The sequence below is a fragment of the Crocuta crocuta genome, unplaced genomic scaffold (assembly GCF_008692635.1).
Source record: "Crocuta crocuta isolate KB4526 unplaced genomic scaffold, BGI_CrCroc_1.0 scaffold274, whole genome shotgun sequence".
Classification (NCBI taxonomy): Eukaryota; Metazoa; Chordata; class Mammalia; order Carnivora; family Hyaenidae; genus Crocuta; species Crocuta crocuta.
Genome location: NW_027530222.1, coordinates 2643232 through 2667938, shown reverse-complemented (window position 1 = coordinate 2667938; position 24707 = coordinate 2643232). Strand labels below are relative to the sequence as shown.

Sequence of the window (24707 nt, the reverse complement as noted above, 5' to 3'; positions counted from 1 at the left end):
GACCCAGGACGATCCAAATGTTGGGAGTTAGCAGACAAGAAATTAAAAAATAACATATTTATGTTAAAGAAAACAAAGGAAATGATGAACTAAATGAATGAAAAGATACAGTTTTTCAATAGAAAGTTAGATTTTAAGAATTCAATGGGTGTCTCAGAATTAAATGCAATATTATAAATCAAAAACATAAATTATAAGTAGAACTACCCTATGACCCAGCAATAGCACTGCTAGGAATTTACCCAAGGGATACAGGAGTGCTGATGCCTAGGGGCACATGTACCTCAATGTTCATAGCAGCACTTTAAACAATAGTCAAATTATGGAAAGAGCTTAAATCTCCATCAACCGATGAATGGATAACGAAGATGTGGTTTACAGATACAATGGAATACTACTGGGCAATGAGAAAGAATGAAATCTGGCCATTTGCAGCAACGTAGAAAGAACTGGAGGGTATTATGCTAAGTGAAATAAGGCAGTCAGAGAAAGACAGATACATATGTTTTCACTCATATGTGGAACAGGAGAAACTTAACAGAAGACCATGGGGAAGGGGAAGCGGAAGGCGGAAAAAACTTACAGGGAGAGAGGGAAGCAAACCATAAGAAACTCTTAAATAAAGAAAACTGAGGGTTGATGGGGGTTGGGGGAGAGGAGAAAGTGGGTGATGGGTATGAAGGAAGGCACTGTTGGGTTGAGCACTGGGTGCTGTATGAAAACCCATTTGACAATAAATTATATTAAAAATTATAATATATAATATAAATATATAAATAAATAAACTGCTATAAAATATAAATATATAAATAAATAAACTGCTATAAATAAATATAAATATTTATAAANGCCATAGTAGTTTGGAATTTTCTTATGAAGTTAAACAAACATTCACATACATTTATATATGACCTAGCAATCTCACTCTTAATTTTTTTTTAATAAAAAAAAATTTTTTTTAATGTTTTATTTATTTCTGAGAGAGAGAGAGAGACAGCATGAGCAGGGGAGGGTCAGAGAGAGACACACAGAATCTGAAGCAGGCTCCAGGCTCTGAGCTAGCTGTCAGCAGAGACCAATACAAGGCCCGAACCCACGAACTGTGAGATCATGACCTGAGCCGAGGCCGGAAGCTCAGCTGACTGAGCCACCCAGGCACCCTCACTCTTAATTATTTACCCAAGGGAATGAAAACATCTTTTTACACAAAACCTGAATGTTTTATAGTGGCTTTATAGTGGCTTTATTCATAATTGCCAACAACTTGAAAAAAATTTCAATGTTCAGCAACTTGGGAATAGATAAAGATAAACACCATGGAACACTACTGAACATTAAAGTGGTAAAACCACTATTACATCCAACATGAATGCCAAGTGCATTATGGTAAGTGAGAAAAGTCATACTGTATTATCCCATTTAGATGACATTCTAGAAAAGGCAAAACTATAGACACAGAAAACAAATTAGTGGTTGCCAGGAGATAAGAGTTGTATAGAGAGGTTGTCGACAAAGAGGCACAAGGGAATTTGGGGAGGTGGTGAAACTATTCTATAACTTGACTGTGGTTATATGATTGTATGAATTTGTTGAAACTAAGAGAATTTTATACTGTAGGGGGAAAACTTTACGAATCAATTTAAAAATAATACAGGGGCGCCTGGGTGGCTCAGTCGGTAAAGCGTCTGATTTCAGCTCAGGCCATGATCTCACGGTTCGTGGGTTTGAGCCCTGCATCGGGCTCTGTGCTGACAGCTAGCTCGGAACCTGGAGCCTGCTTCAGATTCTGTGTCTTCCTCTCTCTCTGACCTTCCCCTGCTCACGTTGTTTCTCTCTCTCTCAGAAATAAATAAAAAACATTAAAAAAAATAATAATACGTACAATGGGTTTAACAGCAGACTGGACAGAAAACAGACAGAAATAGGAGACTCAAAGTAAAGTTAACAGAAAATATTCAATTAAAATAGGAAAATATGGGGGAAAAAAGAACAGAATGTAAAAGATGTAGAATGTGGTTTAAAAAAAATCCTCTAAAACACAAGTGAATGGGGGCGCCTGGGTGGCTCAGTCAGTTAAGCATCCGACTTTGGCTCAGGTCATGATCTTACAGTTGGTGGGTTTGCGCCCCGCGTCAGGCTCAGTGCTGACAGCTCAGAGCCTGGAGCCTGCTTCAGATTCTGTGTCTTCTCTCTCTCTGACCCTCCCCTGCTCACGCTGTCTCTCTCTCTCAGAAATAAATAAAACATTTAAAAAAATTTAAAACTTAAGTGAATGGAGTCCTAGAAGGAGCAGAGAAAGATTAGGAAAAACATGAGGAAATAATGACCAACAATTTTTACAAATATGATGAAAGTTATTACTCAGTGATTTAGGAAGCCCAACAAACCAAGGAAGATACATATTTTACACATTATATACAATATACACAGTACAGTAAGAAATATGATGGCTTGTTAAAAATCAAAGATAAAGGGAAATTCTTTAAAAAGCCACTTTATCTTTAGGAAGATAACATGACAGCTGATTTCTTTAACATAAAATATGGTAGCCAGAAGGTTATGTTTTGCAATCTTCACATTGCTGAAAGGAAAACTGCTAACCTTGAATTTTAAACATAGCAAAGGTTAGCTGAAAAGCTTGCAAAACGAAGATATCCTCAGATAAAATAAAAGTTGAGAGAATTCATCTAGCCCTTGAAAAACTGACTACTTATAACTAACAATAGATCTCATAAATACAAGGGCAATATAAGTCTACTGAGAATTTAAATAATAACATCTTAAGTTTATAAGCACATGTTAAAGTAAAATACATGACAACAATAGCACAAAAGAGGAAGGGGGTAAATGTAGCTAAACTTTTATGAGGCTCTTGAATTATTCAGGACATGGCAAAAGTATACTTTAAGGTAAACTGTGAATAATGTAAGGATACATTTAGTAATACCCAACATAATGACTATAAGAAGGATACTAAAAAATAAAACAAATTTATATTAGAGATAAAATGGAATATTTTTTAAAAAAAGACAATATGTAAAGGTGACAGAAAAGAAAAAGACAAAAGGATAAAACAAAGAAAAACAAACAAGATGGTAGACATAAACTCAACTATATCAATATTACATGAAATATTTATGGACTAAACATTCCAATTAGAAGACAAACATTGTTGGGGCAAATGGATGGCTCAGTTAGTTGAAGTTCTGGCTCTTGTTTTTGGCTCAGGTCATGATCTCACGGTTTTGTGGGTTCAAACCTCGCATCAAGCTCTGTGCTGACAACAGGGAGCCTGCTTGAGATTCTCTCTGTCCCTGACACTTCCCCACTTGTGTATGTACACGTGTCCTCTCTCTGTCTCAAAATAAATAAGTAAACTATTTTAAATGTATAAAGACTGGAAAGGGCCAGGCTAAATTTTCTTTATTCACAGATGATAATATTGTGTAATCTTTTGGAATAATGGAAATGCTCTCTATTTTCAGATGGTGGTTCCAAATATATATATATATGTAAAAAGTTGATCAATATACACTTAAGATTTGTGCACTTGGGTAAATCACACCTCAATATTAAAAAATCTAACAAGAATGCATTGATGAAGTTGACCTAAATGGCTTTTTATTTTTATTTTTTAAAATATTTTTTATTTAGTTTTGAAAGAGAGAAGAAGAGAGACAAGAGTGTTGAGCAGGAGAGGGGCAGAGAGAGGGAGAAACAGAATCCAAAGCAGGCTCCAGCCTCTGAGCTATCAGCACAGAACCTGACACGGGGCCTGAACCCACAGACTGAGAGATCATGACCTGGGCCAAAATTGGACATTCAACTGACTGAGCCACCCAGGCACCCCAATGGCCTTTTAAAAATAAACTCAAATGTGGGGCACCTGGGTGGCTTAGTCGGTTAAGCGTCCGACTTTTGCTCAGGTCATGGTCTCGCGGTTCGTGGGTTCGAGCCCTGCATCGGGCTCTGTGCTGACTGCCAGTTCAGAGCCTGGAGCCTGTTTCAGTCTGTGACTCCCTCTCTCTCTGACCCTCCCCTGCTCACGCTGTCTCTCTCTCTCTCCTAGAAAAAAAAAAAAAAATTCAAAAAAAAAATTCAAAAAGATAAATAAATAAATAAACTCAAATGAAGCGACAGATAAAACGTTGCTAACTATTGAGACTAGGTAATGGGTACATGCGAGTTCATTTTCTGTACTTCAGTGTATGTTAGAAATTTCCCAAAATGGAAAATTAAATAGTTAAAATAAAAATTTTAAACAAACTTTAAAATTCACCGTCATTAGTTTGAATGTTAAGTAAAACTCTTACCTTTCCTTCTGTTGCTTTCTTTGTTGATGAAATTTCCTTCATTAGTTTGGGAATTTCCCTGTTAAATTTGAGAAAATTATTTAGATTTCTAAGGTCTAACTCTTTACAGAAATACTTTAAGATTACAAAATGTATTTTCAGATACTTAGTACCTAAAAAATATGGAATAAGAATTAAAATGGTTTCACATACTCTAATACAACTGCAATATGCCGATGTCGAATTCTGACCCAGAGGTCATCATCTTCTTCAAGGACAGCCTCCTTTTCTTTCCCATCTGTTTTGTATCTACAAGCAGACAAAAATATAAAGCTTTAGAATTATCTCCCACCTAAAGTGGAAGAAACATTTTTACAAACAACAGTTCTAAGACATAGGTCAAGAAACTGAACAACACATATATTCAATCCGTTATTTTAGGAGGATAATGAATATCTACTCAAAACTAAGGCATATTGGTATCCTTACATTCAAAATCAAAGTGCTATGTCTACCAAGACGTTTCTGCCTTCAAATGTTAGACTCAGTTATATTATAGAGTTTTAGCTCAGCAAAATGGTATTTTATGAAATATTCAACATTCTACAATCGACTCTAAGAACAAGACTGAATTTATATTAACAATGTGTTCTAATTGCTTAAAATACTATTTATGTGTTAATAACCATCAGTACAACTATTAAACACCTGTTAAATGTCACCCCCAATGTAGCCTATTAAATACTGAAGGTGTTTCAGAGTTCACATTTTCACAAACATGCATCCAAGTATACAAATTCATAAACATGTATCATCTGTTTCTATATTCTTCCCTAATCCTATAGTCACATCTCCAATGAAGAATGAGAAAGGAAATGAGAGAAAAACTAACACAGTCATAAAAATCTTTGATTCCCTTAATGAGTCCTACAGAGGCGAGCAGCAATTCAAGGGGCTCATGAAATTACTCAAAATGGGCTTCTGGACTGCCTCCCCAAATAGAAGATCTCCCTTCTTTTTTAATGCAGATAGCCTCCTTCTGTAGACCTAGGGAGATTCAATCATCCTTGGAACTGTCGATTTCCTGAGCCAAGATTAGGAAGGACAGCTTTGAACTTTCCCAGCTCTAGATTCCAGATAATAAATGTAGATTTTTACTGTATGAATATAATCCTACTTCCATAGCTTCAAAAATTACAGGTCCCACCTATAAAGCCATTTACCTAGGTAGTCTTAATTGCAGATACCCAAAGGTAGAATGACTGTGCTTAATCAGAAGACACATTAAGGACAGAACAGCCTATCTGCCATTTAAAACGTCACTCTGTACTTTCATAATACCTTTAACCTGTGATTTATAAAGATTAAGACAGCAACCCTGACAATACTAAAAGATGATGACAACTTCATTTTAAGAGTACATTTAAAGAAATTACCAATATAAAAAAATATAAATTTCCTGCTTCGTACTGTCTCCGTTAACAACTGTAATGTAACAACTGACTCATGAAAAGGAGTAACAATGGCTTTTTTTTTTTTAAATAGGTCTCTCCCTTACGCTTAAAAAAATTAAAACTTTCTTAATTTTTAAATATTTTAAATACTAGGTTAGAACTGCCTGAAATGTCTGGAGCCAAGTCCTTCACCGTCTATTAGTTTCACTCCTTTCTAATCTCTGGAGCAGTGCAGGTTTACAGACCTAACAGGACAACAGAGGCAAACAGTATTACTCTCTTCTGAAAATTCTCAATAAACTATTTGAAACTACCTTTATATTAGAAAAATAAGCTATATTGATTTCTCTACGTCATCAGATGTAATATAAATTACAGGAGAGAAATTCAGAAGCCAGGATTTGACCAGAATGCAAATAAGCGTACAATAGAAAATACATAAATACTTACAATAGAAAAAAGATCTTTTTAATTTATTACAATTATTGAATTTAAACAAAATTTCAGAAAACTAATTCTCATTTTTACTACTATGCTCAAGTAGTAAATCTTAGCTGAAAAATGCCAATTTGGACTTAGAGGTTATGATATCAAATAACACATAATATATATGGCTGTATGTACATATATATACACTCATAATGACTCACAAAAATACAGTAAAATTGTTCCCTAATAGAAAAATTATTTCACTTTTCATTTAGCTATTTGACCTTACTTTTAAAGTATATATGCTTATATCAGAGTTAAGTCAATAGGCACCAAATCAGTAAGACTATGTCCATTCTCAAGAGCTATCCTATTCAGTTTTCCAGCCTTCTAATCTTCTTAAAGATATTTTATTGACAAGACATACACACAGATACCTCTGGGTGTGTGATTCAGAATAATTATAGCCTAAAAAGTTTGAATATGGTTTCCACCTCAATAAATAAAGTAGTAGGCCTGGTATCTACTCTTAACATAAGCAAGAAGTCCAAATTCCACCTGTTTAAATGTAGCTTTGTTGTAGACAGTGTTAATGAAGCAACTACACCGTAAAAGCTTCAAAGCAGTCAAATTACCCATTAACTTACAAGGTGAAGGTATTTTTTAATACATTATGATTACAGGGATAAGAGAATAATAAAGTTTCTGAATAACAAAGTTACAGGGGCTTTAGATTTCTGGTGCCTACACGAATCATTAAATGCTCATATCCTGTATGTTCTTTGTATATGCCCTTTATATGCCCTTCAAGATATACTTGCTTGTATGTATCATTCTCAATTGGCAGTAGATCATATGCCATTGCCTGAAAGGTCAGTTCATGCAGGACAGTGGACACAGGATCAAAGCCACGATCAATTATTATGAGCTGGGAATGAGTTTTACCCTGGAATAACAAGATAAAATTATCTTCAGAAACTTCAATTTGTGTGAATACTTTGTTAATCTCAGAAAACAAAAGCAGACTTTTCCTAACTTCTGTCTCATTCTCAAGAATGTGAAGTTCTATTAAAACAGAAAAATTGGAGTGGCACAATATGGGAAAAAACAAGACTACAAAACTAAAAACTTAGATTAAGGGGCTATACTCAATATTACAATATTGTGAAAATTTGTTTTAAAAAAGTAACATCTGCCTTGCACTAAATCCATTTTCTTAGTAATTCAGCTCCATAAACACTAAAACTGATATAAAATATGAACAGCAGTCACTACTAGGCTCCTTGTATTACACATGTGCGAAGCAAAAAATATATACATTATTTCTTAGAGCAACCCTGTAAGGCAGATATTAGATCTCTATATGATTAGGGCATTAAAGCATAAAATTCAGTAACTTTACTAAATTACATAGCTAGTAAGTGGCATAATGGAGATTCAAACCCATGTCAGTTTTCATTCCATGCCTGTGTTCTTCAAATAATTCTTCAAATTATGTTATTTAAAAGGATTATACTGATACCAGCTAATATGGCAAATCAAAATGAAGGCCTTGTTATCATTAATTCACAAACAGCCGTAATTATTAAACAGTGAATAACAATGCTGGGAAAATTATTGTTAATACTAGTATCTTTCATATACTTCATTTTAGAAAATAATAAATTATTTGGATTGTTATTTAAAGCAGTGAGAAATAACTACAACTCATTAGACAAATATTTCCTATTTATTTACATATATCAAATATAGGTAAATTACTAAGACCTTTAAAATTTTTTTATTTAAACCTTTACTCATTTAAACCTTGAGACAGTATGATACAGCAGTTAAGAACACAGGCTCTGGAATCATATAGATCTAGGTATCTATATGTCCAGTCTTGACCATTTTCTTACTAAATGACTTTGGGCAAATTGTTTTAGTATCTCAGTATTCTCATTTGTATAACAAAATATAACCAGAACCTCTGCTGTATAAGATTATTGTAAAAATTTAATGTAGGGGCGCCTGGGTGGCTCAGTGCTCAGGTCATGATCTCAGGGTTCGTACATTTGAGTCCTGCAACGGGCTCTGTGCTTTGGATCCTCTGTCCTCCTCCCTCCCCACAGCTCTCTGCCTCTCTCTCAAAAATTAATAAACTTTAAAAAAATTTAATGTAATAACACCATAAAACACTTAGTGCCTGGCATTTAATAAGCCTTCAATACATTTAAGTTACAAGTCCTCAAAAATACAAATATGAAAGAGATGGTGTGATACAAGTGTTGTATCAGGGCTTGGGGTTATGACAATATGTGGGAGGAACTATCATTTGACCTGAAGAGTCAGGAAACGCTTCAAAAAGATGATGACACTTCATCATGTCCTCAAATGAAGAAAAAATATCAAGCATTTGAAGGATGTATAATTTCCCAGGCAGAAGAATGGAAAGGACAAGTTTTGTGTGGGTTGTTTTTTTTTTTTGGTGGATCTTGCCTTTTTTTCCCCATAGAAATCATAAAGGACAAAAGGATATTTACTAACATACCCATCACGTATCTCTTCCCTCATTCAATATACATTGACTATTACTATGCTACACACTGAATCACTGTTTTCAAAACTCCACTAGCACAGCTTTCACCAGACCTATAGTAACTCTTAAAGGTGTAAACTAACATTATATCTAAGCTTACACCCTCCTATTCCTGTGCAGGTATTTGTAAATTTCCCTTTTTCACTATGCCTCTGTCAAAGAATCCTGTTATCCAAGCAACAAACTCCTTCTTCCATCATGTTGTACTCATTTTCTAAAAATTTTTTTAATGTTTTTTATTTATTTCTGAGAGAAAGAGAGACAGCGCAAGCAGGGGAGGGTCAGAGAGAGAGGGAGATACAGAATCTGAAACAGGCTCCAGGCTCTGAGCCAGCTGTCAGCACAGAGCCCAACACGGGGCTTGAACCCATGAACCACTAGATCATGACCTGAGCTGAAGCCCGACACTCAACTGACTGAGCCACCCAGGTGCCCCATGTTGTATTAATTTTTATAAGTTCAAGAGCCTCCTCCTCTGGGATGCTTTCCAAGCCTCCAGTTAGAAGATTAAACCCACTACATTCTATGTATTATTTATTTCATTTCACTTATTAAACAACACTGTAGCAGTGGTTTCCCTTGCCCATCTCCTCTTCTAAGCTATCAACAGTTTCTTCTGCTCATTTAATATAGCTTCTGAGCCCCCTGGTCTCACCTCTTTCAGTTTCCTCAGACTCTTCATTTTCCAACCATAGCCTAAATGCTGGTATTCTCCAGGACTCAACCTTAGTCTCTGATTACTTTATACTGTCTTCATAAGATAGTAACAGTTGCCATTTGTTAAACTCCTATATGTGCTGAACACGTTAATTCACCTAATCTTCATGCCAACCAAGCAAGCTATACATTTATCACATACATTTTATATATGAAAATACAACTCAGAGTAAATAATTTGTACAAAGTCACAGAGATGGCAATAAGAGTAACTATATTTATTAAATGTTTACTCAGCAGCAAGTACCATTGTAAGAATTTTAAAAGTTATAACTCATTTAACCCTCTACTTTATAAAATAGGTATTCTTATTATCCCCATTTTATAGTTTAAGAAAACTTAGGCACAGGGAAGTTACATTATTTACCCAAACTGACATATCTATGAATTAAAAATGGCAGAGCCAGGACTTGGACACAGTGCTTACTTCAAAACCCATGTCTCCCAATAAACCACACTATTATTAAGGTTCCCACTACCATCTATATTAATTATTCTTACAATACTGGGGATCTATGTTAATGATTCCCAAATCAACACTGGAAAATGAACAATAATACTTTTGATTTATGAAGAAATAAGATAGACTGTTCATAATCACTATTTGCCTTTTATATATTACCTTTATTAGGCTCTTTTCATCAATCTTGTAGTAGTTTTCAAGTTTTTTTTCAACAAGCTGCGCAAGCTTACTGGCGTTATCTAGAGGTTTACTGTAAGTGGAAAAAATGTTCAAACAATTATCCTTTCAAAACACATGTTGCAATATCATAAAGCTGAATTCTAAAATTAAACCACGCAATAATTAAAAGATTTTATAAACACAGAAAACTTCAATTAAAAATATATCAAATATAATATTATACCAATTTGTCTGGATTTTACAAATGTAAACCTCATATGCACTTCAGATTTTCTTAAAGAAAATAATATATTATAAACAAAACTACAGTTCCCTGTATTTCCCTCCCCATTCCTAATCTTGTCCTCTACCTCTCTCCACTTTCAATAGCAACCACTAACATGAATTTGGTGTGTATTCTTCCTATCAATGCTGTTATAAATATATATATATATATTGCTTTCTATATGTTTAACAGTATATGTTATATATGTTTGAGATCTATGTTGACATATACATATCAAATTTATTCACTTTAGTTCTACACAGTTTTCCATCATATGATTATACTGGATTCTATGTATTCATCTCCTTAAAGACGGACTTTCTAATTTTTTTTTGAGGCTTATTCATTTTTCAGAGACAGAGCATGAATGGGAGAGGAGCAGAGGGAGAGGGAGACATGGAATCTGAAGCTGGCCCCAGGCTCTGAGCTGTCAGCATAAAGCTCAACGCAGGGCTCAAACTCACAGACTATGGGATCATGACCTAAGCTGAAGTCAGATATACAACCAACTGAGCCACCCAGGTGCCCCTTAAAGATGGACGTTTAAATCATTCTCAATTTTATCATAAACTGTAACAAATATCTTTTTAACTGTATCTCCATGTAGGCTTTTCTACATCTAAAAATGCAATTGCTGGGGCGCCTGGGTGGCTTAGTCAGTTAAGCGTCTGACTTTCGCTTGGGTCATGATCTCACGGTTCGTGGGTTCGAGCCCCGCGTCGGGCTCTGTGCTGACTGCCAGCTCAGAGCCTGGAGCCTCTTTCAGAGTCTGTGATTCCCTCTCTCTCTGACCCTCCCCTGCTCATGCTGTCTCTCTCTCTCCTAGAAATAAATAAAACATTTAAAAAAATGTTTTTAAATGCAATTGCTGAGTCAATGAAGAACATCTTTACTTTTCTAGATATTAGCCTATTACTCTCCAATGAGTTGACCAATTATCCTTCCTCCTAGCAGTGTGAGATTTCTCAATGTGCTCTCTAACATTTAATCAGCTTTCCAATATAACCTTTTGCATAAAATTTTGTATATTACGGTCTTCTAAAATGACAAAATCATAGTCTAAATTATGACTTCATGACCAGTGGCATTAGCATAACTTCTCAGTCTACAGGAAAAAATGCTGTAAAAGTCTCTTCAATTAGCACACCAATCTCAAAAATGGAAGGTCTCATTCTGAGGGCTTCAAACGTTAAAGACTCTTTAGATTTTATACCTTAAACATAAAGCAGCAACTATAAAGAATGATTTATTACATGTTTAGCTTTAAAATATTTTCAAAAGGAAATAATTTTATTTTTAACAGTCCACAAGACATAAAGGAATGCTTTGAGAAACTACAAGTAGGATTTTTTAAAAATTTTTTAATGTTTTATTTATTTTTGAGAGAGAGATAGAGACAGTGTGAGCAGGGGAGGGTCAGAGAGCGAGGGAGTCACAGAATCCAAAGACAGGTTCCAGGCTCTGAGCTAGCTGTCAGCACAGACCCCGATGCGGGGCTCGAACCCACGAACCATGAGATCATGACCTTAGCCAAAGTCGGACACTTAACCGAATGAGCCACCCAGGCGTCCCTACAAGTAGGATTTTAATGTTACTTAAATATAAAATACATGAATTTGAAATTAAACAGTTCAGCCAACAAACTTGACAAATGCAAATGTTTAAATTAAAGAAACTTTTAAAAAAGAAATGAGTGATAATACTTGCAGTAGTACCATAGTATATTTACTACTACCATTTTACTAATGTCATGCACTGTTCTGAATGCTTGACAGAGTTCTAACAACAACTTAATATGGTGGGTACTATTATCATTCCTATTTCATAGATATGGAAACTGAGGGCAGAAGGGTCATACAGCTGAAGTCAGATATACAACCAACTGAGTAATTAGCAGAGACTAAAATCCAAGCTGTCTGGTTACATACAACAACATGGATGACTCTCATAATGTTGAACAGAGAATGCAGAAACAAAAAACAGAAGATTCCATTTTTACCAAGTTCAACATCAAGGCAGAACTAAAATACATGTCAGAAGTCAGTATAGTAGTGACCTTCACGGAGAAGAAAGAGGGTGGTGATCAAGAGGAATCATGAGCAGAACCTCTGAGATGCTGTTTATGTTCTATTTCTTGACCTTGGTAGGGTTTAAGGGGTATGTTCACTTCGGAATGATTTATCAAGCCATATACATATACTTTATGCACTTTTCAGAAAGCAAGCCTGGAGCATAAGAGCCCAAAGTGGGGCTCAAACCCGTGAACTGTGAGATCACGACCTGAGCCAAAGTTGGAAGCTTAACTGACTGAGCCACCCAGGCATCCCACAGTAAATCTTTTATTTTTTTAATCTTTTAATGTTTATTCATTTTTGAGAAACAGAGAGACAGAGTGTGAGCATGGGAGGGGCAGAGAGAGAGGGAGACACAGAATCTGAAGCAAGCTCCAGGCTTGGAGCTGTCAATAGAGCCTGATGTGGGGCTCAAACTCACAAGCTGTGAGATCATGACCTGAGCTAAGTCGGATGCTCAACTGAGCCACCCAGGTGCCCCAGTAAATCTTATTCTTAAAAAAGAAGCAAATAAATAAAGGTACATAGTATTAAAGTCAAACTTTAGCTCTAAACAAAACAAACAATAAAATCTATTTAGAATGGCCATTAGGGGGCACCGGGCTGGTTCAGTCAGTTGAGAGTCTGGCTCTTGATTTCAGCAACGGTCATGATCTCTAGTCTCCTTAAGTTTGAGTGAGCCCTGCACTGGGCTCTGCACTGACAGGAGGGAGCCTGCTTGGAATTCTCTCCCTCTCTCTCTGCCCTCCCCAGCTCATCCAAGCACTCTCTCTCAAAATAAATAAACATTAAAAATATATATATTTAAGAGCACCGGTTTAGCTCAGTTGGTTAATCGTCCAACTCTTGATCTCAGCTCAGGTCATGATCTCATGGTTCATGAGTTTGAGTCCTGCATCCGGCTCTGCGCTGACAGTGTGTAACCTGCCTGGGGGGATTCTCTCTCTTCCCTTTCTGCTCCTCCTCCCTGCTCACATGCTCTCTCTCAAAATAAATAAATAAACATTTTTTAAAAAGTGCTTGCAAATTATATCAAATTTAAGCTCTGAAATTTAGTAACAGAGTCTATTAGTTGTTTGGAAATTTCAACTTTCAACTTTAAATCTCCTATTTGAACAGCATAACTTTATATGGAATTTGCAAAGTAAACTCTGAAAACCAATACACAGAGACATTACTTCCCTCTATACTGGAGATCAAACAGAAAGCATAACATATACAGACAGTACTGAGGGTCTTACCTTTTATATCTTACTCCAGGGTTTTCATCCAGGGTAGCACATACTGTAACTATCTGCGCAGCCATCGCTTCCATAACAGAATCTTTTCCATTTGCATTACTAGGGTCTGGACTGTAACAGTAATAGAATGCATCCGGTACATCAAGAGTATAAACCTAAGTTAGGCCCAAAACAAAAAAGGTCATACTGTGTCAACTGGTGTCATGGTTAAAAAAAAAAAAAAAAAAAAAAATCAAGAAAAATGTGGCTATTATTTGGGACATTAAAAAAATTACTTGCTTAACCATACTGTTTCCTGAGACCACTGTGTCTTTACCTTAATCAAATCTCATTTTCTGTCATCTTGATTTCATCTTTCTTTCTTTCTTCACTCTCCTTTCCTGCTTAGCCTACCTCTCTCCTTCAATTCTTGTTTCATACTGTATTATTTGTTTCCCACTACCTGTGCAACAGATGAAGGAATCCAAGGTAGTCAAACTAAAATAAAAATCTAATACCTGGCACAAAGAAATAAAACAAAGTCAAAACTGGTCTATATATTTGACACACATTAAAAATGTTAATCCATTAGAGAATAATCTAGAAATCTTCCACAGTTGGTATGTATCTTCAATTCTTTAGCTTATATTCTTCATGTCCTTAAAATAGAGATATATTTCCCAAAAAGATACAGTATTGTGCCAGACACAGTAACTGGTCTAATCATAGATACACTGAAACCTCAAAGACACATTTATTCAACTAACAAAACTGTTTACTTATGTGCAAAGAACTGGATTAGAGAAGTGCATGGGTGGTGCAGTCAGTTAAGCAACGGACTCTTGATCTAGGCTCAGGTCAGGCTCTCTCTATTCACGGGTTCGAACCCAGTTTCAGGCTCTGTGCTGATGGTTCGGAGTCTGCTTGGGATTCTTTCTTTTTGCCCCTCCCCTGCTTGTGTGTGTGCACGCACTTGTTTGTTCTTGGTCTCTCTCTCTCTCAAAAATAAATACATAACATTAAAAAAAAAAAAAAAGAACCGGATTAGAGATTTACTATTATTATTTGAAGAGAACAAAAGTGAGGCACCTGGGTGGCTCAGTAGGTTAAGCATCTCTTGGTTTCAGCTCAGGTGACAATCTCACAGATAGTGTGACACCAAGCCCCACACTGGGCTCTGTGGTGATGGTGCAGAGAGCCTACTCGGGATTTTCTTTCTCCCTCTCTCTGCCCCACCCCCACTCATGCTCGCATACTCTAAACAAACAAACAAACAAGCAAACTTTAAAAATGAAAACAAAAGAAGAAGCTCTTTTACTGGGGTTGAGAGTTCTTCACTAAACTAATTTTTATTTTTATTTTTTTAAGACAATGGTAACAATCCCTCTTAGCCTAGGATAATGCATTGAGTATAAGTATGTAATAAACATTACATGCTAAACTCCTGCATTATGAATAAACTCCCTTGTGAAAAGTTTCCTTTCATTTTATATCCATTCATTTCTCTGAACATAACACAAAACCAACAGCACCAGGCTGAATATGGATTCAGATTTAGCCATAGCTAATCCACTTATGTCTGTGTTGCTCAAAGTCTTGGCTGTTAAATTAACTGCCAACAAGCACTTCTCTTAGTACACTATTACACTACAGTAGATAATATTACCTGTTCAAAAATACTTACTGTCCCTCCCTAAGGGCCTCTCTCCCTATAAGAATATACTTCCCACTCATTAAAGTCAGCCTTGGCTATGGGCACTGGAACATAAGTAGAAGTGACATGTGCTACTCCCCACAAAAGCTTTAAAAGCCACTATGTGGCTCCGAAATTTCTCTTTTCCTTCTGCTATGTCCCAGACAAGGGCTATTCCTTCAGCCTCATACCCAGAATGAAGAGAATCTAGAGCAAAGCCCCAGGCAAACCATAATGGACAAAAATATGAGAAATAAACTTGGCTACAGTAATGCACTGAGATTTAGGGAATTGTTACAATAGTTTAAAATTAACCTAAGCTATCTAATACTCCAATGAGCCAAAGAGAATTCTATACTTATATTTCTTCCATTCTTCTATGTCCCTTCTCCTCCTCCTCTCCACTTTCCATTACTACCATTACATGTTCCTTCAGACCATTACCAAATATTTTCTTCAATTTTATGACCCACAATCAGCCCCTTAAGTAAAGATTCCTCCCACCCCCGCCACTTTCATCTACTTTTTTTTTTTTTTGCTAATCTATAGCTGGCTTAGCTCTATTTCTACATCTAGCACCCTCCCCACTAACTACACCATTAGTGTGTAGTTAATTAGTGTGATAGCACTAATTATCTTAAATCCTCTAAGAAGTAAAGCAAGAGGTTTCTTTAATCTCTTTGACTCAAAAATTCAGGATTGAATCAATCTCCTTCTTCTTCATGCAACCTCTAAATGTGTTGAATGTCTGTCCAACTTATCTTCTCTGAAGCACTATCCCATCTGACTTTGTACCTAGCCGATAGTATCCACTGTACAAGATCTTGATAAATGTTCATACGGGCCTTTGCTCTTAGCTCAAAGCACTTGGTAGTATTTCCTTTATATCTTCACTTACAAAGTTCAAAACATTTTCACTGTAATTTCTCTGTAACAGTTACATTTACTAAGTAAATGCTCTTAAGATGCTTATCAAGGAAATAAAAGCAAAAACTTCTTTGGGGAAAAACAAAGCAGACAGAACCTTAAATAATCACATTTTGAAAAGACACAGTAAGAAGATTCTCATGAGATTTCTCTATATAGACAAAAACAAGTTATTTCCATCACCAATCAAATTGGTCAGATAGCTACACAAATCTCTCCTTCAAATATAGTAACTGCAGAATTTTGATGAATTTTCAGGCTAAAACTATATTTACCATCTGTACGGCAGATGCTCTGGATCCATTTATAATATTTATCACACTACTGTTTATACCCCACATCATTTAGAAAGCCCATCTCACCCTGTATTAAAATTCCGTATCACATTAAAAGGAAAAGGCCTAAAGGTAACCTTTGGCAACAGTGCAATGTTAAACAGATATCTTAAAATTTTACAATTTGGATTATAATCTTTCTTTGCCCAAAATAGCAATAAGCTTAAAAGAAAAATCCCTTGGGGCGCCTGTGTGGCTCAGTCAGTTAAGCGTCCACTTCAGCTCAGGTCATGACCTCATGGTTTGTGAGTTTGAGGGTGGGTGAGTCCCGCTTCGGATCCTCTGTATCCCTCTCTCTCTACCCCTCACCTGCACTCCCTCTCTCAAAAATAAACAAACATTTAAAAAGAAAAGAAAAAAAATTCCTTTATCTAGGACCTTTCTTTCTCTTAAAATACTGACCTTCTAATTCCAAACCACAGTGAACTATTACAATTCTAGGAAATGCTAGAATCCAAACACAGAGAACAGAGCACAGCAAAGCTGAGCAATGCACCAGCTGTGTGATTTGGGGCAAGTTACTTAACTTCTTTGATTTCACCACCTTTAAAATGAAGACAGAATTACTATCCATTCATAGGGCTATTATGAGGATTACATGAATATATTTATGGAAAACACTTAGGAAAGTGGCACATGGAGAATACTATGTAGGTGTTTCCTATCACCATTATTATGATTAATTGAAGGATCATAACTATTCCAAAGTCAAAATATATTTTTAAAATACTTTTATTTTATAAATTAAAGCAATCCATATACTGTTACAGGAAAAATTTATTGAAGAACATTTGTTTTAATATCACAAATGGTTACAGAAGCTGAAAATGTTTCTTTTGAGTCATCTAACATAGACTGTGCTCAAATCTTTTGATTTCATAATCTAATAGTTCTGTAAAACTTGACATACACAGGACTTAGTGGCAGCTGTGAAATTTAAGCTCCACTTTCATAATGTTCTATTCCAATTTATTCTCCTCTCCTTTCCTTCATCATGATATGTTTATTCGTGGATCATTCAAAATTCACCAAATACATAACATATAACATATCTTTAAGATATACGTTATTCACAAGCAAGCTCATAAAACCAAATTTTAAAATACACTATGAACTAAAATTAAAATAAAAAAAGGAAGTACCTGAGATTCAAGTGGAATGAAGGAAATATTTATTTCTTTACATCTTCTTATTGATTTGGAGCAAGAAACCTTAATTTTGTTAAAGAGACTATCAGGGCAAACTGAAAGGGGGAAAAAAACAATCAAGGCATATAACTCCATCTAAATTGTTATTCTTTTGAATAAATCATTTTAACATCCAAGAATATTTTTTACATATAATTAATGATTTTCACAAAGCAATTTACTATGAGGACAGAGATAATATTTAAATGTTTTTCTTCACTTAGCAGAAAAAATGTATTCTAGCCAAGAGGGCTTGTAATAGAAATTCCATTTTCTCCATTATAGGCACCATAACTTATTATTTCCTTAGAGAGCTGCTTATACAGCAAACTAAAATAGTTAGGAAGGAAAATCATGTCCAAACTCATGACTTAATAAACTTTCATAGGACTTTCAGAATTTCTTAGGAATTTATACTACTTTTCTAAATGTGGCACTAAGTGCAACCATCCCACACAAATTGTTAGTTTTTCCTTGTATTTCAAGAACTTCTCTAATGACAGGAAATCCTGAGACTAATACAGAGCCTTTTCTCCCCACCCTCCCTTTACCTGTTTATATCTCTATTAAATTTAGGTTGGAACATCAACCATTGGGTCCTAGTGTCTTTTAACATGATGTTCTTTAGCCTCAAAGAGGCTTCACATTCGTTAAATTTTATAAATTCTATAAACATGAATTTCTGTATAATACGGTTCTTTAAAAGACAAATACTTATGGCATGACGTATTTAAAATGCAAACTACTACTATGAGATAAATAACTTACAGGAAAAACAATCTACTGCTTAAAATTATGAATTTCTAATAGCATTGACCAAGACTATACTTAATGAATGGCATTTTTATTTTGCAAGATAATTATGTAAGATATAACATAAAGCAGAATTGTGTGTGTGTCTGGACTTCTCTGTGATGCTTTTGTTTAGGTGCTTTCTGTTTGAACATAGGGCATGGTAAGAGAAATGTGACAGATTCTCTCCATTAATATTTGTCAAACAGATGGCAATTTCTCCAGTACCCTCCCAACGGGTCTTATTTTTTACTATATAATCAAATCCCCAATTAAAACTTAGACTTAAAAAAGAATTCCTCCTGCCATCAGCATAAAATTTGGGGTATGGCTCTCACTACCAACCCCCTACCATTGTACACCAGCAAAAATGACTAGTCAGAATTTAATTTTCTATTACTTTAATATGAATTAGGACAGATATGATCTTATATTTTTAGATTTTTTCTAATCTAATTAAACAAGCAATAAATAGAAAGTCTTAATATTGTAATAGTATTGTAAGAAATATTTTACAATTAATAGGATTTTAAACAAAAAAGCAATACTTTTACAAAGCTACTTACAGTCCGTGAAGTATATATATGCTGCTTTGTATTTGTTCTCGGATTTACTTGCAAAATCACGTAAAAAACAGTCTACAGACTTAAAAAAGGTTAGATGTTAATACACATTTAACCAAATGCTAATTTAAACGTGCTAGCTTTTGAAATAACTAAGAATACTCTTTTTTGATAATAAAACAAAACCTTGACTATCTCAAAGTGTACTTTATAAACTGATTTTTTACAATGCTATCTTATCTAGCCAGTAATAGCTAAAAACCTAAGAAGCAGTAAGGTAGTATGTATAAACAGAGTACAGTTTCAACAATGAGAAGATCCAGGAGCAATCCAGTGACTGGGAAGCTGAAGCCACAGAGATCATGAGAAGGTAACAAATCAAGGAACTGAGAAGCCAATAAACATACTGGAAATGTTATATACCTGAGTAATGAAAGCATTGTGATTATAACTGGGAAAGTGCTGAAGAGAGTGACAGTGAGCTAGGAGTAAAATTGTCAAGGGATAATGCAAGAAGGAGGAATGGCAAGTAATAAAGTCTGGTAGTGCTTGCACGCCTCAGTGCTGGTAGTTTTAAAGATACAATGATCTGGAAGCAAAAATGAAGAACACAAAATTTAACGATCTCTCCGCCATCTGTTCCTTTTTCTCCTAGAACTCCTAGAACTATTTCTTTTAGGCCTCACAGATCAATCCAATCAGTCCAGCAAGTCTCTTATCTTTCCCCCATGATTTTCATGACTGTTGTTTTTTTTTTTGCTTTAAGATATTCCATTTTAACTAAGCTATTAACTTAAATTTCAATAGCGATTATCCTCTTTTGCCAATAAACTGAAAAATCACACACTTTTGAGCTTCAGGAAATTTTTTATATGATATACTAGACTCTTCCTACATGTATCATTTTTCTGTTCAATTCATCCTTCTCTCCAAGAAGCTATATTTTGTATTTTCTTCATTCTTACTGAACTTCCTCTTTCTGGCAGCTTGGCCCAGTTAGATGTGTTGATGAATTCCTTTGTTAACTCACTGAAGGTATAGGTTTGTTGCTAGAAAAATCCTAAATACAGGCAGTTCTACAAGAGGGGAAGGCAAAAAGATTTCTCTTCCTGCGGGCTCTAAGTATGTAAGCAGACAAACCATAAGGGCTTTCTTTTTCACCAACTGACCTTTCCCCTGGGGTTCAGAGATCTCTTACAGCCAAACTCTTCTGAAATCTGTCATTTTATGGCCCCTGGCTGGGAATACTCTGACCCTGGTTTCCAGATGCCTACCCAGCTACTAAGGAAGGAAGTCTCTCACTAGGCTTCTCCACTAGTGTCCAACAGCCCAAGCCCTCACTGGTACCCCCAGGACTGGGGGGCCCAACAGGTAATTGACTCAGGACAAAAAGAGAAACTAGAGTTGTTTATAGTAGAAAAAGGAATCACATTCAGATACCATTTTCTCTGAGCCCTTTGCTCCTTTACTGAATACACAATTTTGTATCCTGCTTCTGTCACATAACATTAAAAATAAACATTTACCTAAATCATTAAAATTTCCCAGAAATCTCATTTTTAATGGACAGTCTTTCCTACTATTAATCTATTAATGGTAAGAATTAGCATTAAGATATAAAATGTCATTAAAACCCACCAGCAGCCAGCATCTAGAGACTAAATAGTGAATATCTGATTTTTGTTTCCTGCTGTCTGCAGGAATCAGAAGAAATGAAACTGCATTTGCCAACTTAACGTTCTGGGTGGGAATAAGCCAAAGACTGTATTAGAAAATCCATTCTCAGATAATGAACAGAATAAAGGAATCTGACGTGGTGCCTGGGTGGCACAATCCAGTCCCACATTGGGCTCTGTGCTGACCACTCAGAGCCTGGAGCCTACATTGGATTCTGTGTCTCCCTCTCTTTCTGCATCTTCCCACCCACACACTGTCTCTGTCTCTCAAAAATAAATTAACATTAAAAAAAATTAGAATAAAGGAATCTGATATTTACTTGGCTCTAAAATTTTGGCTTTAATATGCATTCAATCACAGATTATAAACTAATTCCTTTGACATAAAAGATTATTTACATATATATGCATGCATACATGTGTATATACATACATGTATGCTACAGGGAAGTAACTTAAGATAAAGAATTAATCTATGACCATCTCTTTTATTGTATATTTCTATCTTCCCAAAAAATATGGTTGCAGAGGAACAGCATGAGTAAATCACTCAAACTCCATCATTTTAATACAATTAAATTTTACTTTCAGATATGATGAGAGAATTCTTTCATTTATATATTCTCATTAAGAAGAGCGCAAATGAAATAATTTTCTAACAGAGAAGAACTTTCCTAAGCAAACTAGTTTATGGCACTATTTTTCTAATAAAGGGTGGTGTATTACTTTCAATTGCCTATGAGAAAATGATGTCGATGAATGAGGAAGATACTTTTTAAAGATTCAAAACACTCACCTTTGGTGTTGGAGAGATAAAATAAAGAGCTTTCATTTGTCTGACGGGTTCTCGATTCTTATAAATATTCTCCACAACTAATAAAAAAACAAGTCCATTTTACATAACCAACTATTTATACACTTGAAATAGTTTTACAATAAGCTTTACTTCTTATTTATAATAGGGAAACACATTAACGTATCTTGGGGTTTAACATTTTCTTTGTTCCCCTTTGATAAATTTAAAAAATCCCCAAAATGTATCTTCCCTAAACCTAAATTCTGGGCTAAGTGCTCATCATGAGAAAAAAGGATGAAGCAGCTATTTCATAGTTAGGTCTACCAGTATAAGCAATCAACATGCCATAAAGCAAGGAAATGCATTAAAAATTAAAATTCATATATCTTTTTAAAAATATTCTAATGAGATAGCAAATATAATACCAGATATCAGGTTAAGCACTTAACATAATTTATCCGTTAAACCTTCTAATAAGTATTATATAACAAACCAATAAAATAAATATTTTACAAATTAGGAAATTGAGAATTAAAGAAGTTAGGTAACTTGAAAGCTAGAAAGTAGAACCCGTAGGATTCCGGCTCCAATCTGTTTGACTCTAGAACTCAAGGTTTTAACTGCTATAATATTCTTTAAATAAACTGCCAATTAACTCTTTTTCTTTTAAAACTATGCAATAATTTTAAAGTATTTTTAACAATTAAACATCACCATAATTTACAATTGTATTTTTATTATTGAAATTAAGAAGTTTATGAAATTAACTAACATGAAACAAAGTGAATTTAAAACCAGTAAACTCTAGGGGCGCCTGGGTGGCTCAGTAAGTGTTGGACTCTTAGTTTCTGCTCAGGTGGTGATCTCACATTTTCGTGAGATCAAGCCCTGCATGGGGCTCTGTGCTGACAGTGTGCAGCNCCTTTAAATGGAATGCATTTAAAAAGAAATACTTGCTACATTGTCCTTTTTCTCTTTTTGCCTGGGACCAGTGAAAATCTCTACAAAGACATGTGAGAGTGGCTACCTTAAGAGCCCTATCCATTCCTCTTACTAATTTGCTTTGAGTACTTTCTGTTCTCCTTATTTTGTCAAGGTTGTTCCCACCTGGCACTTTCTCCTCTCACTTGGCAGGAATTCAAATGCTTTCTCCCCCCCTCTTCTCCCCCCCCCCCCCCCCCACTGCCTGCACTTGCCCTGTCTCTCCCTCTCAAAAAATAAACTTTAAAAAAAAAAGAAAAGAAAAGCAAACAACACAAAAAAACTAGTAAACTCTAAACTGTCAAATTAACTACTAAAGCTATATTTTAAAAAATTAAGTATCATTCTACAAATCAAGAGAACCACCTTTCAAGACTAATGCTGGCAAAAGCCCTGGAAAGAATTAAAAAGATTAATCTGATAGGCAAGGTAGGTTACTGTTTAACTTCTCTGATAAATATGATGATTCACCTTCTCATTCCTACATTTGTATTAGTAAAGTAAAAGTTTATCACAGCTTCTATTAGGATATCAAATAAAGTTTCTAAGGAAATATTTAATTGTATTTTCATCTCCATTCCCAACTATGGTCATTTCACCTTTAAAAGACTAAGGTTAAATCTAAGTAAACTTACTCTTACTGCTTAATACTCAAAGTCAAGTGCCTTACAGTCATCTTATGCTATACATACAATGTTTGGTCAGTAATGTACATGTTAAAATGTGAAACTACTGTGGGTATGATTTTTTTAGAACACAGACTTTGAAAATAATCTGAAATGTCTTGTTATTAATAGCAGAAAGTACCGCTTCTTCAATTCCCTGAAAAATGAGTATCTAATAAGTGATTTAACAAAAAGGTTTTTAAGGGATGCCTGAGTGGCTGTTAAATATTAATATCTAAAACCTTACAATGTAAGGATGTAAAACTCAAGATTCAGAAATTAAAGAAATCAGGGGCATCTGGGTGGCTCAGTTGGTTGAGTGTCCGACTCTTGATTTCAGCTCAGGACATGATCTCACTGTTCTTGGGTCCTAGCCCCAAGGTGAGCTCTGTGCTGATTAGTGTGGAGCCTGTTTGGGATGCTTGCTCTCCCTTTCTCTCTGCCCCTCTCCCATTCATGCTCTCTTTCTCTCTCTCAAAATAAATAAACATTAAGAAAAAAATACAACTCTGGAAAGTTCTAAAGAAACCTGTTTAGGGGCACCTGGATGGCTCAGTCAGTTGAGTATCCAAATTCAGCTCAGGTCATGATCTCACGGTCTATGAGTTCAAGCCCCACATTGGGCTCTGTGCTGACAGCTCAGAGTCAAGCCTGCTTTGGATTCTGTCTCCCTCTCTTTCTGCTCCTCCCCTACTCTGTCTCTCTCTAAAAAATAAATAAACATTGAAACAAAAAAAAAAAGAAAGAAAGCTGCTTAGATTTGTCTAATGCTATATCCCAAATTTGCTAGGCATTAGAATTTTTTCCTTGAAGACTATCTATCAACGTCGAACACACAGTAAGAAACAATGGTTTAAAAAAATTAAATAAAGCCTCCTTACAGTGCAAAATGGTTCTATAGCTTCATTATATTTTCATACATATTATCAAATGGTTCTAGGGGCACCTGGGTGGCTCAGTTGGTTAAGTGTCCAACTTTGGCTCAGGTCATGATGTCGTGGTTCATGAGTTTGCACCCCGTGTCAGGCTCTGTGCTGACAGCTCAGAGCCTGGAGCCTGCTTCTGGTTCAGTCTGTCTGTCTCCCTCTCTGCCCATCCCCCACTTGACTCTGTCTCTTTCTCTCTCAAAAATAAACAAACATTAAAAAAAAGACTTAAAAAATAGTTCTCATTTTAGTTGCTAATTAGAATGACCTTTGGAAACTAAAAAAACTTCATGGCTTAATCAATACTACATTTGTCCAGTAGTAGAAAAATTAAGGCTTTAATCTTCTGATTTCTGCTTGAGAGTTTTTTCCACTGAGAAGGCCATAAAGACCATAAAGACAAGCTGCATATATATAATCACTAATAAAATATTATATAGTAAAGAATTTATATATAAATATGAAAATAATTATTATAAAAATTTTTAGACAATCC

The 24707-nt window shown here is 35.2% G+C and overlaps 1 protein-coding gene across 1 annotated transcript in view; it reads right to left on the bottom strand.

The window, feature by feature from the left end:
• Positions 1 to 24707, bottom strand: part of STXBP3 (syntaxin binding protein 3) — a 53277-nt gene that overhangs the window by 15214 nt on the left and 13356 nt on the right. The window contains exons 4-11 of the mRNA XM_077765556.1: positions 21640 to 21716; positions 19171 to 19249; positions 17768 to 17868; positions 13692 to 13846; positions 10093 to 10183; positions 6997 to 7121; positions 4506 to 4601; positions 4314 to 4371 (exon numbers count right to left, since the gene is read on the bottom strand). Coding sequence (XP_077621682.1) covers positions 4314 to 4371; positions 4506 to 4601; positions 6997 to 7121; positions 10093 to 10183; positions 13692 to 13846; positions 17768 to 17868; positions 19171 to 19249; positions 21640 to 21716 — 782 coding nt within the window. The remainder of the gene's footprint in view (positions 1 to 4313; positions 4372 to 4505; positions 4602 to 6996; positions 7122 to 10092; positions 10184 to 13691; positions 13847 to 17767; positions 17869 to 19170; positions 19250 to 21639; positions 21717 to 24707) is intronic.